The sequence below is a fragment of the Cornus florida genome, unplaced genomic scaffold (assembly GCF_030987335.1).
Source record: "Cornus florida cultivar Cherokee Brave unplaced genomic scaffold, ASM3098733v1 CherokeeBrave_3.0.0_Hap2_Chr03, whole genome shotgun sequence".
NCBI classification, from domain to species: Eukaryota; Viridiplantae; Streptophyta; class Magnoliopsida; order Cornales; family Cornaceae; genus Cornus; species Cornus florida.
In genome coordinates, this window is record NW_026775573.1 from 6,013,999 (window position 1) to 6,030,024 (window position 16,026).

General features: G+C 35.5%; 1 protein-coding gene and 1 long non-coding RNA gene across 3 annotated transcripts; both read right to left on the bottom strand.

Annotated features, from left to right (window-relative positions):
* Nucleotides 1-893: 893 nt before the first annotated feature.
* LOC132299191 (heterogeneous nuclear ribonucleoprotein Q-like) lies at nucleotides 894-6,569 on the bottom strand. 2 transcript variants are annotated; one of them, XM_059795679.1, is made up of 12 exons: nucleotides 6,044-6,568; nucleotides 4,533-5,083; nucleotides 4,359-4,448; nucleotides 4,018-4,257; nucleotides 3,253-3,474; nucleotides 2,870-3,173; nucleotides 2,470-2,783; nucleotides 2,257-2,366; nucleotides 2,052-2,155; nucleotides 1,875-1,951; nucleotides 1,688-1,781; nucleotides 894-1,495 (listed from the first exon to the last, which is right to left on the bottom strand). In XM_059795679.1, exons 1-11 carry the CDS (start codon nucleotides 6,333-6,335, stop codon nucleotides 1,689-1,691), a joined length of 2,397 nt encoding a protein of 798 aa, XP_059651662.1. In that variant the 5' UTR covers nucleotides 6,336-6,568; the 3' UTR covers nucleotides 894-1,495; nucleotide 1,688. The 2 variants fall into 2 exon arrangements, with proteins under 2 accessions (XP_059651662.1, XP_059651663.1); XM_059795680.1 differs by having other exon boundaries at nucleotides 1,461-1,599; nucleotides 6,044-6,569.
* Nucleotides 6,570-13,081: 6,512 nt separating this feature from the next.
* LOC132299192 (uncharacterized) lies at nucleotides 13,082-15,004 on the bottom strand. Its single transcript, XR_009480034.1, has 2 exons — nucleotides 14,750-15,004; nucleotides 13,082-14,670 (listed from the first exon to the last, which is right to left on the bottom strand). It is a non-coding gene; the product is annotated as an uncharacterized LOC132299192 (long non-coding RNA).
* Nucleotides 15,005-16,026: the final 1,022 nt, after the last annotated feature.

Consider the following 16,026-nt stretch of genomic DNA (forward strand, 5'->3'; position numbering starts at 1 on the left):
TTTCCAGACCAAACGTAGACCACCCAGACTAATGTCCCATTATCTAATTCCGTCCAACCTACCAAAACTATCCATGTCCAATGGGACAAAGTACATTTCCCCAACATCACCATCTGATGGTATCCATGAAATCTTACAACCATAAATATTATCAGATACCAAGCAGCCCATGCTAGAAGAAGACCCAACTCCAGTAAGTATCTCACATGCAGTGCATCAACTGAGCCCCTGTAACATAATTTTGCACCTTTTTTAAAATTGGTAACTATAATTTTGCACATTAAACTGAAGTTATTACATAATCCACTTATCCAAGGCAAAAGGTGGTGCTGTAAGTTGGCTACTTCGAGAAATAGGAGCCCCGCAAGAGGACCCAACAAGAAATCAGCCACGTAAAATGGTAAAAGTACAGGGCACATATAAAATAATATGAACAATTTATCAGTCCGATCAGGTACTAGTAGTTTGCCTTCAGGAATACGATAGGTTTAAGAAAACATAATCCACCTACTTTGACAAGGTAACACCATAAAAAAGGTCATCCAACAAAATTGGTTGAATAATGAATGATTTAGTATGCCAAGAGTAAAGTTCAACTTCAGCTCTTAAAACTAATGTTAGCCCAGCAAACAAACAAACAACTAATGGAAAAGAAACAAGGGTAAGCATCAAAGTACTCTCTTTTATCCAAACAAGTTGTAAAGCAAGTTGATCCAAACATGCTTGATAGAGAAGGCCATTAATAACGCTCCCCGTTATGAAGAAGTTGGGACGATTGGACTGGATGAAACCTCAACCTTTGGCACTAGTTGTACAAAGTAATGGTCCTCAGACTCAAACCTACATTCTCATGCTTGGCAGCCTAAGCTTTCATCCAAACATGCTTAATACTGAAAAAAAAAAAAAAAATCAGCAAATGTACCAGTGGCAAAAGATATATCAGCTAACAACCTCATTTTCCCATTTGATTCTAAACGTTCTTTGATTGGTTCAACACCAATGATGGTAGCACTGTATTATAAGACTAGTCAGAACTGACCAGAATGCCTTTAGTATTGTAATTAAACTTCCAATGAATTGTCCTTAAACCATATTGAAAGGCACCTTAAGCTCCTACTGATATGCGATGCCCATAGAAACAGATGATGCAGCATACCTCCTCTCAAGTCCATCAGGTGGAATCTTTTATAGAGAGAGTGAATAAAAGATGGTATTCACAAATACCGCATGCTAAGATCTTCTTTCAAACTCTAGATAACTCAAATTTCCTTACAGTAGCAAATACGAGTTTGACAAAATCCAAATTGTAAATCTAGGATGGCTTTAACCAATACATCCCTTCTACGATATTACTCAAAACTAATACCCTTTCCTTCAACATACAAAGAGAGGCTATTTACGCTTCGTAATTGCTTCCTTTCCGAATCTGTAGGCATCATCATGCATAAGCTTCAAATAATCCACATCCTAGTGCAGCCTCTTTGTCAACTCAAATCTGTGCCATAGACAAATCCACAAAGTAACCAAAATACTCCTTTTGCCACCAATCAGAGCTCTTAAGAATAATAAATGGATGCCATGCCTTCTGGCAACCAAGATCTTCAATTAAATGAACCAAAACACAAATATTTTAACTTCTCATGTGCCTTATGAAAAAAGAATGGCATAAAACAACAGTTTGGCATACCTCAATAGTATGATCCAGAACCACCACTTCCCATGTAACTGCTACCACCCAAACCACGACCAGAATATAGCGATGAATAAGAACTACCACCAACCTGCAATTCCAGTAGAAGAATAAATATGAATGATAAAGGAATTTGATAGTAAACATCAGAAGTTCCAAAAAAGGGTTGAGAAAAGATACATACATCACTCCCACGAGACACATAATCATCGCCATAACTTGATGAGTACATCCCACCAACATCACCACTACTGAAAGAGCCTGCAAGTAACAATGAAACAGACACAACTGCTTACCACACACTATAAAATCAAGGGTGAAATGTGTAAGCAAATCATGTCATCAGAAACTCAAAACGCACCTCCACCGTAACCCATACCCTGACGACTGCTATAAAGTCCATGTGAATCCTGACTGGAAATAGAACTCCTGCTGCCCCCATATCCAAGATTAGATCTCCCCAGTCTGCCAACATCACAGAGAAAGGTCAGTCACTGCAGCATAATAGATCCCAAAAAATAAGGTATGCCACTGCCACGACTTTAAGTTTGAAAGATGACAAAGACCTATCACTATAAGCATCGCCATATTGAGAAGCACTGCCACCAATCTCATAATCCAACCGAGCCCTCGACTGTCGCACTCCAGTGTCAGCATAACGTGGAGGAACGTCATCCTTTAAGCATTAACATAATCACAAATTACAGTTTTGTCAATAGAGGACGCAAAAGAATATAATGTCACCCCACAGTAAATGAATGATGCAGATATGCACTTACAAGTGCAGAATACGGACGTTTTGACCCAGAAATAGAGTCATAATCACGTGCACGTCCTTCACGATAACTTGGAGGAGGCCTTTCAAACCTTTGTCCATAGCCGTCATCCACATAAGTTCTCCTTGCTGCATTACGAGATGTGCTTCTGGGAATATCAGAGTAACCAGATCCACGAGAGGAATAGTCATCCCTATATGTTGGACGTCTCTCAGGGACAACCCTGGGACCATACTCTGCAGCAACTCTGCTCCTTGGAGGCAGCTCATCACGCCTGCCATAATCCCTTTTCAAGCTACTCTTGGGGTATGGAGGAACTGCAGACAAAGTTTTTAATAGTTATTCAGACATCAGCAAAACTGCAGCCAAATAGACATGAACATAGTGGAGACTTGATTCATACCAGCAGCTGGTCTCCTGTCATAAGATCTTGGTAGGGGAGCCAAGGGCCTTCCCCTAGGTGGCATAGCCATAGCAGGACGTCTGTCTCTAAATGCAACTGGTCTTCTCAACCCACGATCGCTTACAGGTGGTAGACGACCTCCAATCCCTCTTGCCCCACGCATGGGGAGGCTACGTGGCACTGGACGACTCCAGGGACTCCTGAGACCTCGTCCAACAGCATGTCCAGGTCGGAAATCTCCACGAACAACATGTTTTCCTTTACCTCTCTGAAGCGGTCTTGACAATCTGGCCCTAACTTTAGCCTGAAAAATAGCTAGCTATTAAACAAAGCCACCCACAACCAATAAAAATCCAAAGATATCTTGAGGTAAAAGGACAAACCCTGTTCGCTCCTTCGCCCAACTCTTCATTATTAATGCATTTTGCACATGTCACTGCTGCATCATGAGTGTCAAATGTAACAAAACCAAAATCCTTTCTCTTGGCAGATGGCATATTACGGGCAAGCTCAATCTTTTCGACCTTCCCATATTTTTTGAGAAGCTCCCTGACACGATCCTCATCCCACGAGGCAGGCAAACCATCCACAAACACTGTTTTAACCTGAACACAAAAATATGTTTATCAACATACTATCATAATAGTTTCTCATTACCACACCACAACATAAGAGCGTTAAGATAGGCAGCAGAGAGGCTAGCGAACAAAAATTCCCAATGTGGCTCAAACATGTAGTTTACCCAGTATCAAACCTAGTTGCATCTATGAATTTATTTCTACTTAAACCATGATGGAAAGACAAACATCCGAACAATCTACATTATAGTATACATCATGTGAACAGAAAAAGTCCTCCAAAAACCTACATATTCTATGAACACATGTAGCTCTCTTTTTTTCTTTCTATTCTTCCCTAACAAATTCGTTTGTGAACATTATACCTATGCCAGAAATCTAATAAATCGTTAAAATATATTTCTTCATAACATAATCTGCAAATTAAATTTCAAGTTCCATGCTTGAACCGTTCAAAAGATACCTAGCACTGTCAGCAGCAAGGTTGGAACTAAACAAATGAAACAAAAGGTAAACCAGCCAGACACCATGGACAATTAAATTGAATGCAGAGATATTTCAAGTATTTACCTGAGCCATGATTTCATCACCTGGGTCAATAAAGGAATCTGCAAAAGAAACCTTTGCAGTCCTATCAACTCCAAACATAACATCTCTCTTTTGGAGACGCTTAAAAGCATCCATGGCTTCCGAACGAGAAGAGAATTCCAAGAACGCAAAGCCTCGATTCATTCCATCATTATTACTGTCTTCAACCAATGTCAAATCCTCAATATTCTCAACTCCATAATGCTTCAACTTCTCTTTTAACTGGAAGCCAATTTAATGTCAGTCAGACAGGGATTAAGCAGCACCCTATAACCAAATATAAAAAGCTTGACGGTTAGGCAACATTAATTTGACCGACTTACAGCTTCCTTTGTCCATGACTTGCATATGTTACCCAAAAACAGGGTGTCGCTGTCTTGACTTGGAGTAACACCACACTGTTTCCCATTGACCTGGAATTGTGGTCATTAAGAAATGTATTTAAAATATAAATAAAATAAGTTTTCGTTTGAACAATGCCGAGATCAAGGAAATACCACTGGGTTTTTCATCTCAGCACAAGCTCGTTTCGCTTGTTCCACAGTTGCGAAACGGAGGAATGCAAAGCCCTTGTTCTTCTTAGTCTGAGGATTCATCATAAGTCTGACTTCATTAACCTCACCCACTTCACTGAAGACTTTCCTAAGATCATCCTCAGTAGCATCTTTGTCCAAGCCCCCAACAAAAACTTCAAACTCCTTTCGCTTGCGCCTTTCTTTAACAACTTTGTGGTGTTCTTCTTCCTCTGCATCAATCATCCCAGCATGCTCCTCACGGGCATGCTCATCATCATCCTCGCCCTCCATCTCCTCCGGAACATCTTCCATTTCGTCCTCAACCATATCACCAACTTCCTCTTCACCTACATCCCCCTCAGCTTCTTCCTCCACTTCATCTCCCTCTTCCTGAACATCCTCTGGTTCAATTTCCTTCTCGTCATAATCCACACCACCATATTCTTCAGGTTCATATTCAGGCTCATTATCCTCCAAGTCTAACCGTTCACCTTTTTCATATTCATCAACGGACTCCTTTACCTCATCTTCCTCTGCCAAGCAAAGGAAAAGAATATACAGACATCCACCCAGTCACTTTTCCAGTGCAATTGAATAAGATACATCTATAAGCAGTTCTAAGTCCTTTTAAGATCCAAATTAAATATAAGGCCTTTAGTTGAAAACAAATTCAAAACAATAAACATTTGCTATGTTTTTGTTACCACCACTCTTACCAACAATGATCCCTTCTGTGGAAGTATATTATACCATATGAAATCCTGTTCATTGATAATACTACTACCCGATGGATTGCTAAGGCAAAATTCAAATGTGTCTGCCACCATAACCAATCCAACTAGAGGCAATTATTTCAAGTAAATAGGAGCAAACTGCCATTCCATTGATTTAGGCTTTAGCTTTTTGGGTTCAACTGATTTTTCATTTTTTTTAAAGCCGCATATAGCAGAAGGTTTGAACAATATTAAAAAATTTAGTTGGAACACAGAGAAAACTAATAGGGATTTCTAAGATCATATGACTCGTTTAAAACCAAACAGCAACTGGTGCAAATTAAAGACAACGGATTCAAACATACACTATGTGATCATATATGTCATCATTGTTTAAAGGACTCATAAAATGATCTATTCGGAATTGTAAATCTAAACACCCTTATCCATTCTGTTTTCTACAACATTTTTTTATAACATTCCTAGATTCTACCATATCTTACCCAGAGATTTTTAAAAACTTCAATTTTTACAACCAATTCTACAATATTTAACCCAAAGACCCCTTGTCAAAAAACCCATTATTAAGCCAGTCTTTACAAAAATTTCAACTCACCCATCAAATAAAACAACACAAAAACCTATAAATACCCAAAATCCATCGATATCTCACTGTTTCAAGCCGAAATTCATGAGTATCCATTGCGTGTATTAGATCTTAGCTAAAACAAATAATTGTAAAAAAAAAAAAAAAATCAAAGGGGAAAAAAAAGAACTTACTCTTTTCAGAAGCCCCTCCATTCGCCTCCGAGTGCGGCTTGTTTTCAGGCTCTGCGACCACGGCCTTGTTATCCACTGGCTTTTCCTCAGCAACCTCCTCAACCTTGACCTCCTCCTTAATCTCAAGACTGTCAACCTTGACCTCCTCCTTAACCTCAACCTCAACCTCCTCAACTTTCACTGGTTCTTCGGCGACTTCTGGCTGGCTCTGGGTCTTCGGAATCCCTCTGGTGGCTCTCGCTCGCTTTGTCCCCGGCCCAGCAGCCGTCTTCCTCACCGTTCTCGGAGGCATTGTTTGAGTAAATTAAACAATCAAAAAGCCTCAAAAATATCACAAAACTGTAAAATCGTACCAAAAACAGAGGAAATCAACGAATCCAAACCCAAAACAAGCTCAATAAATACAGATAGATATAGAGAAAACCCTAGGCAAAGAAGAAAACCGGAGATATATAAAGCATTAGAAAGCGAATCTTAGAAAGAGTGAAAAGACCTAGAAATAGCATATTGGATCTAATGGAAACCCTAGTCCGGGTATATACGTGTGCGTGGGGTTGGGTTGCTGATTAAGGCAAGGGGTAGTTTTGGGTGTTGAGATAATTGGGTGGTTTTACTTTGGGTGGAATATATTAGTGTGAGATTTGCTCTCACACGTTGTAGAGAGAGACTGATTGGATAGTTGACGTGGCAGATGAATGGAAATTTTTTTTTTTTTTTTTTTTTTGAAGTCAAAGCAAACCCTTACCCACAATATATGCACATTCAGATAAAAAAGCTAAAAATTCTTTGATGTAATTTTTTTTAATTATTTCGATATATTTGATAAAATATTTAATTTTATGTCATTTCAAATGCGTTCAGAGTACATGAAGCTCAAATATCATAATCAAATTATTACTTAATTGTGAGAGGAAAAAATATTACTAAAATTTGTATCTCTCAAATTATATATTTTTATTCTTGAAAAAATAGGAGTAATTGAAGAGAAAATACTGTGAATCCAAAAATGGAGATACTTGTCAAGAGGTGAAAGTGGTTGAAAGAATATTTTTTTCCCTTTGAGCTATTCTCTGAAAATTTCATAGTAATTGTCTTATGGATATTGCATGAGATTGTGGATCCAAATATGCTCCAGTGCATCTCTCATTGGAGCAGGTCCATTGAAAATCCAAGGACAGAGATCAAATCACCTCAGTCTTTTTTGCCATATCAGCGTCTGACACATGACAACTCAGCACCCAGTCAACAACACAGTCAACAAAGTTACTGATGTACTCTTTTTTTATCACATGTACTAATACAGTAGCCAAATAAAAAGTACAATCTCCAACATACACTTATACATTATATATATATATATATATATATATATATATGTATACACAAAAATGTATATACAAATATTATACAGATCTTATATACAAAAATATATTATATACAAAAATATTTTATTCCATTCCTTTTCAGTAAAATTACAAATCTCAATACAACATACACTTATACTAAAATATATATACAAATCTTAAATACAAAAATATATCACAGTTTAGTATTCAAATATACATATAACAATATATTATATACAAAAATATTTTATTCTATTCATTTTCAGTAAAATTACAAATCTCCATGTAACATACAATAATACATTATATATATACAAAAATATATATATAAATTACAGTTCAGTATCTAAATATATGTATAACAATTTATTATATACAAAAATATTTTATTCCATTCATTTTCAGTAAAATTACAAATCTTAAACATTGATTATGTATCGGTACAATTCAGTATCAAAATATAAATTTATTTGAGATTTTAGGATTTTGAAATAATTGACTAATTATATAGATTTTAGAGTTGTAGAAGTTAATTTTTTTAACGTACTAGGAAAATATGTTGATTTTATATGCAATTCATACATGATACATGTTTTAAAAAGTTGTGATAATAATAATTTGATCTCTCCAACTTTTGTATTGTATGCTGTTACAAAAAGTAAGTGATGGAATATGCAAATCATCCTACATACATGTTGAAAATATTTGTGATTCTTATTATAAATTTAGGAATTGTAAAATTGAGTTGTAGAAGTTAATTTTTTTTAACGTGTTAGGAAAATATGTTGATGTTATATGCAATTTATACATGATACATGTTTTAAAAAGTTGTGTGCATAATAATTTGATGTGTAAGTTAATTTTTTTTAACGTGTTAGGAAAATATGTTGATCCTATATGCAATTCATACATGATACATGTTAAAAAAAAGTTGTGATAATAATAATTAGATCTCTCCAACTTTTATATTGTATGTTGTTACAAAAAGTTATTAATTTAGAAGTTGTGAAATTGAGTTGTGGAAGTTAATTTTTTTAACGTGGTAGGAAAATATGTTGATGCAATACTCAATTCATACATGATACATGTTTTAATAGGTTGTGTGTGACAGCCCAAGTTTTATAAACCCGGTGCGTCAGTGATGACCAAAAGATGACCCGATAAAGGATCCGAAATGCAGAAGCGAAAGATGATCAAAGCAAAGGAAAAAAAGGATTATGAGCACCCGTTCGGCACTCAGCACTGAGCACCCGTTCGGCACTCATACAAGGTCGATCATTCTGACCTACATGGTCAGGCGTTTTGACCTACGTGGTCAAACGTTCTGACCTACATGGTCAAGTGTTCTGACCTACATGGTTAGACGTTTTGACGTTCTCTACATGGTCAGGCGTTCGGACTTACATGATCAAACGTTCTGACATTCTGACCTACATGGTCAGACGTTCTGAAGTTCTGACCTACATGATTAGGCGTTCGGACTTACATGATCAAACGTTATGACGTTTTGACCTACATGGTCATGCGTTCTAACGTTCTGATGTTCTGACTGCCGAACGACGAAATAGAAAGCAACAATCAGCCGAACGACGAAACAGAAACAAATTTAAGGCTAACCTTAAGGCTATACATGTATTCCAAATGATACAAAATAAGTTTAAAAACATACTTGTGTGTACTTTAAAATTAATGGCCCTTGGCCTCATATTATACATACAAAATAGGCATTTTCAAGTGTTCTTAGATACACATTACACATCAAGAAAGTCATCTTAGCTTCTAAAATATCATACATCCATGGGATGCACAAATATAACATCAAAAGTAAGCATGCTAAACATTTGCATGTCAATACACAAAAAATATTCCCAAGTGCTCATAAGCCTCTAAGGATGATGAGAATCCGAGAACATTGTCTCTTTACCTGTAAAATAACCCAAACAACTAGGGTTAGTAATCAAGTTACTTGTAGGAAGAAACATATGCGTATACCCTAAAGTTTCAATATCATTGTAAGATCAATATAGATGAATACAAGGGATCATTTCACTTAACGTCTATGTTCAAAGTGTTCTAAGGGATCATCTTAAACTAACATAAATGATTCTTTAACAGCACAACATCAAATCGCCAATAACCAAAATTACAAGTCACAATTAAGCATTGGTTGTTAACTTGGAATTGAATGCGAAACCAAATAGTGAAAAACTTGGACATCAAATCCTGGAGTAAACCAAAACCTAAACGGTTATTCTGTGCATTAACCCGCTGGGAATACCACCTTAATGCGCACTATACAAAATAGGGAGAACTCATACCTTCCGCACTAGAGCCAAACTCTAGCCATATGAATTGTAACAATGTCCCAAGAGAATCCACAATCATGATTAAATTCAAAACTTATATACAACAATCAGGCGTTATGTCCTGTCAGGCTTTCGGACTTACATGGTCCAACATTCTAACATTCTGACCTACATGATCAGGTGTTTTGACGTTATGACGTTCTAACGTTCTGACCTCCGAACGACAAAATAGAGAACAAAAATCAGGGCATGTAAACCACCTTCCATGCACAAGTAATTTGAAACCACACAAACTATGTTTTAGGGTTCCAAGTCTAGAATGGCATAATAAATAACAAGTCCTCATCATGATATAATGTATAAAACAATACCACCAACTTATCAATTAAATCATGTTTCAACAATAAGCTTTATATACTAAAAATAATCAACAAGAATGTAGAATTATCATCACAATAAATATAGCAATTCAAGTCAATAAGAATTGTATATAACATTAATAATTCTACACAAAGTAAATACATATCATACATGCTTAAATCAATAAATCCTAAGTCACATGTGAGGATTTCCTATAAATGCAAGATTACAATATTAAAAGCATGTACACAATATCTATTAAACCCCAAAGGATCATAAAACACTCAAAGTATAAACATACTACCACCCCTACCTCAATATAGAATTGAATCTCTATAATCTAAGCAACCAAGCTTTAAAATGGAAAACAATTATAGGGTTTTGTAGAGGAGAGTGAGGGGAAACTTTTACTTCCCAAAGTTTAAGGTCTAAGGTGAGTGGAAGGAGGCCAAAATGATGGAATAAGCTTTATGCCAAGTTTTTCCTTCAATGGAGGCTAGGTTCGAATTGAGAGCAAAGGGAATGAAAATGAGATAAAATGAAATGTGGTGGGTGGAAGATCTAGTATTCCTCCACTTACTAGGTGTTCTTACACTAACTCTTTCACACACACAATGCAAGACTCAATTTGGTGCCTACACTTGTCACCAATCTATGACTCCTCCATAGGTTTAATCCTAAGCCTACACTTGTCAACCATCTAAGCCAACAAGTGCACCTATCATATGCCAACAAGTGGGTGAATCTCCACCGTACCCTCCACATACCACAAGATAATGTTTCTAAGTGACTCCACCTCAATGCCAACAAGTGGTTCCATGAGAGTGTGACACTGTCACACTTTTCAAAAATTGCAAAAAGGTCATTTTCTAAAATATCTTCCAAATCAAATTGCAAAAAAAGTCCCTAAGAAGAAAAATAATTATTTTGCATAATTACACTAAAACCCTAAAAAATCAAGAATGTTTTCAAGAAATTATGCATTCATGCCCTTTATAAAAAAAAGTAAGCAACTAGCATGATTCCCTACAAAAGTAAAAATACAAACACCTTGGAAATCAAATATTATGGATGCATGCAAAGCCAGAATCAAATCCGAACACGAAAAGTGAGGTTATGTAAGGAAAAACGATAAACAGGAAAAAGACGAAATAGGGAAAAGGACGAATAAAAAAAGAAATTACCAAAAAAAAGAAAGGAAGAAAAATGATCGGGTCATTACATTGTGAGCATAATAAATTGATCTGCATGTTATTACAAAAAGTAGGTGATTAACTCAGCCTTCAAATTTTTTGATTACCGATAATCACCATTGGATTGCCGCCATATAAGATAAACTTTGATATATCATTATGAATAAAGTTACGAGAAATTCAAAATAATAACTTAATACTTATAATGATCGGAGCTTCAGCTTCAGACTATCAGAAATGTTTTGGGGGATCCTTTTCGGAAATTTTAGCTTATCGCTGAAATATATGGTGATTTTTCTGACTAGATCTCCTTTTGTTTGCTATGCCTCTTCGACCTTCACCAAGTGAGTTTTTTACACATAAACATAAATAGCAGAGTTTTGGGTAGAGTTTCTTCACCGGATTTCAAATTTCAGAGAGAGATTTCCTATTTGAAATTTCAGACATAGTATATATAGCAGAGTTTTGGGGAAGGTCAACTTTCCTTTTGTGGAGAAATTAAAAATTGAAACTGAAATACGATTTTAGAAAGATGCAATACTACGGTGTATAAAGAAAATGTTTAAATTACGCCGGAATGGATGATCGGAGCTTCAACTTCTCACCGGAATGGATGATCGGAGCTTCAGCTTCTCGTCGAAAGGGACGATCGGAACTTCAGTTTCTCGCCGGAATGTATGGTGATTTTTCCGAACAGAGTTTCTGAACAGGGACCTTCTCTTCAAAAGTCTTTATCTTTATGTGTCTAATGTCTTGGTTGCTTTCTTTCTCGGTTTCCCTTTCCCTTGGAGTTCAGTTTGGATGTTTGAGAAAAGAGTTATCGTCTGAACTTTACAGAGCTATATTTCATAATATGTATATATATATATATATATCAGTATCAGTTTTGGGGGCAACCTTAATTTTGGTTTTGGGGGGAATTTGAAATTGAAAATCAAATACAGTATTATGTACAGAAAGGGTAGAAGTATGTACATAAATGGTATAAGGAAAACTACAGTGGCTACCCTTTTTAACCCCATTTGCCACATCAGCCGAGTGGCCCACCACTAGACACTTTCCAATGAGATGCGAATGGAGAGGATTTCTTTCCTAAGATTGTATGTCAATTATGAAAGGCTTTAACAAAACACCACCATTGTTGAAAATAAAATATAATAAAATAAAATCATAATTTTAAAACTAATAAAAGTATATAACAAAATTATAAAAAACTTATAACTCACAAGTTGAATCAAGTCGAGGATACAATATAATATATATATGTGTGTGTGTGTGTGTGATGTACTTCCGTTACATAGGAAAAATGATATTTTCTTCCAAGATACGGAATGGAGATGATGACTATAAGATATTCATCTAGATACTAAAGGCCCGTTTGGAAAGTATTGTGTTTTGTAGTGTTTTGTTTTAGTTTAGAACAAAAAAAGTGTTTTGTAATGTGGTATTCTGAAATGAGAACAAAACGTGTTTGGTGACGAAAATTTGAGTGTGAGAATTTTGGAACAAAAATATGGTAGAACATGTCTGGCAAGGTATTTCGTTTCAAGAAATATGAGAACAAAACATGTTTGGCAGAGTCAAACTGTAGCAAAAAATTAGTGACAATATAAATTGTGTATAACAATCATTGACAATATGGAAACATGTAATTCCATTTAAATTGATATCATTCCTATATAAAACATTTAAATTAATGATGAACATGATTCCATTAAAAATCATTCTATACCATTCCATTAAAAATCATTCTATTTGAGCTCTATAAAACTTGCATATCATCAATAATCTATTTCATACTATTAAAATTGAAAGCATTTACAATACTGATCGTGTGTATAATGAACCATCTACCAATTCAAATTCATTTCATACTTGAATATACAAATTGTCTATAATTAACAATCCAACCAATATTAAAATTGTACACAAAGTTGTCACATCTCTCTATACATAGATCTTGAATTAACTATTTATTACAAGTGGCAAACTGAAAAAAATTCAAAGTTGTCCGATCTCTTTTAAGTCCAGTTACTGAAGGAAACAAATGTCCACTCATTTCCAATATTTGTCAACAACATCATCGTTGGCGTTGGAAAACTTCAATATAGAAGCACAAGTGCAATCCACTCCAAACAAGTGCATTCCACTCCAAAGAGCAACAAATATATAGAATAACACACTTGCATTAGTGAACTTACAAAAGACAAAAAGAAAAGACCAAAAAAAGCAGTTGATGCTGAGAATGTATTGATGGATGCCTAAATTTCTTCTAATGTTTTTCCTTTGGCTTCAGGTACTACTTTGCAAGATAACTATAATGAAATGCACTTATTAATAACTATAATGAAATGCACTTATTAATTAAGCCACGAAAAATATTAGATCTATAGTCAAATGTCATAAAGAAGTACATAGAAATGAGGAATTTAAAGGTTATTCAAAAACCTCATACATTATCACCCATGGAACTGCTCTCATTCCATAGAAAATAATGCTATATAAATCTGGCCAAATACCTCATATATTAACTTTGTATATTGCTTGATTATATTTATGAAAGATAATGCACTTTCTCTGTGACTGATTACTGATATATGTGATTATTGATTAGTTATTTAAATCAATCAATTATTTAAAGCTCAATTTACAGCCTAAATTTATCAAAACATAATTAATATATTTTGTAGGAACATAATTAATATATTTTGCATGTTAATTTGGCAAATTCCACATAGTATCTAAGACCTTACCATGAAATAAAATTTACAACTCAAGATTTTTCAGATGCACACAGTATTCCACAGAGAATTATATATAGCAAGGCTTGTTATACATTCATCATTGTTCCCATACATTAATCAAAATTGTAAACATGCAAATCAGATACAAAATATTCGTGTTGCTCTCTCTCTCTAAACATTCCATTTGTGTTTCAAAAATTTTAACTATTGCATTTATACTATATATAGAAACAACATGGATGATAGATAACAAGCAGATTTTTGCAAAACTCTTTTTATTGAATTGATTTCAAATACCGATTTCAAACATGCATACATTAATTAAAAAATTTCTCAAAAAAATTAAAAACAAAATTATATTGATTATACTGCCTGTGCCCAAATCAAAATTCTCTCAAAAAAAATTAAAAACAAAATTATAAAATAACTCAACATACCCGAGATGAGAGAGATGAGGAAATAGAGTTAGAGAGGTTGGGGAGATTCTGGAAATTTTCTTGCCAAACCGTCGCCGGAGAAGAAGACTGGAGCTAGCTGGAAGTTGCAGACGGCTACCGACGTTTCTCGTTGGCGTAAATCGGCCGAAGAAAGAGAGAAGAGAATCCGAGAGTGGAGAGAGACGCGATGAAGAGAAAGCTCTTCAGATCTTCATACACAGTCGTCGATTTCAAGCTTAATCTTCACACACCGTTGAAATTTTAGAGAGAGAAGGAGTAAGTATGTTACACATGAAATACAAAGATCTAAAGGAGCTCACCATGAAATAGGGTCGTCAATTTGTAGAAGACGTCAGCCAAAGAACTCGCCGAAGTGACAGAAGGCCAATTTGAAGCCCGACCCTATGCACTGTGTAGGAAAACGTCGTCGATTTGCAGCACAGGAATCGCCTCCGAAATTGCCGTTTGGAGAGCACAAAACAAACCCTAACATATGTTGCATCTTTCCTTTTATACCTGTGCTGGGTTGGACCATTTTGTTCCTTTCGCTACAGTGACTTTTAAAAACTCGGAACAAATGAGAACACCAAAATGGTGTTCCAACTCTGGGCCCGAAATCCTAGAGTGTTTTGGTACTGTTGAAAACAAAACAAACTGGCCCAAACACGTTTTGTTCTCAAAATAGGCTACTTTAGTGGGCCTGGAACATTACAAAACATATGGGAACACTTCCCAAATAGGCCCTAAGCTATGTTGGGTAGGAAAGAAAAAAAAATTGGATGGAAGGAAGAGAAGAAGAGATAGATGTAGGGATGGCAATTTGCCCCGCCCTGCCCCGTTTTAATAGACAAATTACTTAAGTACCCTTATTTCATTAGTATATATATTTCCCAGTATATATATTAAGTACCCTATATAACAATATGAAAGTAACAAATGAATTTGATTAGAAGGAAAGTTGCAATGGTGAAGAATTCAAGATGAGGGGAAAAAAATAACAAATCTATTTCAATAATAAATGAATTATGGTCTTAAACGGGGCGGGGCGAGTACCCACGGGGTAAAAATGTTAAACGGTAGTCGGGATGGGTGAAAAGTCCCCCCGTTTTTATGGTTTTGGGCGGAGACGGAGGCGGGGTTTTTAAACAGTTGCGGGGGAGGCCCGTCTATGTTGCCATCCCTAGATGGATGAGAAAAAGGGATGGATGGGATAGATTATGTATTTACTTCTTTTTGTTCGGTTGGATAGAAAAGAAGAGAATAAGCTAATAATTAATTATTTTCATTAGGAGATAATGAAAGAGAAAGTTTTAATTATTTTTACCATTATATCCAATAATATTTATAATAATATAATTTATAAAGGATAATATTGTAATTTAAAACTTTTATAATATTCTACTTGTCTTTCTTCATTTCTTCCGCCCATTTTTGGGGGCTGAAAATTTGTAAAAGAGGAAAGATGGGTTATCCATCCTATTCTCCTTTCTTTCCTTATATCATCTATACGGAACAAAGGAAATTCGTTCCTTCCTTCCTATTTTCTCTCCACGCCTCTTCTTTCCTTCCTACCGAACACAATAAGAGCCGTTGGCCC

Coding starts and splice junctions, on each gene's coding strand:
- LOC132299191 (XM_059795679.1), bottom strand. CDS start 6,335: ATGCCTCCGAGAACGGTGAGGAAGACGGCTGCTGGGCCGGGGACAAAG. Junction 5,084..6,043: donor TGGAGGGGCTTCTGAAAAGA/GTAAGTTCTTTT, acceptor TTTGCTTGGCAG/AGGAAGATGAGGTAAAGGAG. Junction 4,449..4,532: donor CTGAGATGAAAAACCCAGTG/GTATTTCCTTGA, acceptor CCACAATTCCAG/GTCAATGGGAAACAGTGTGG.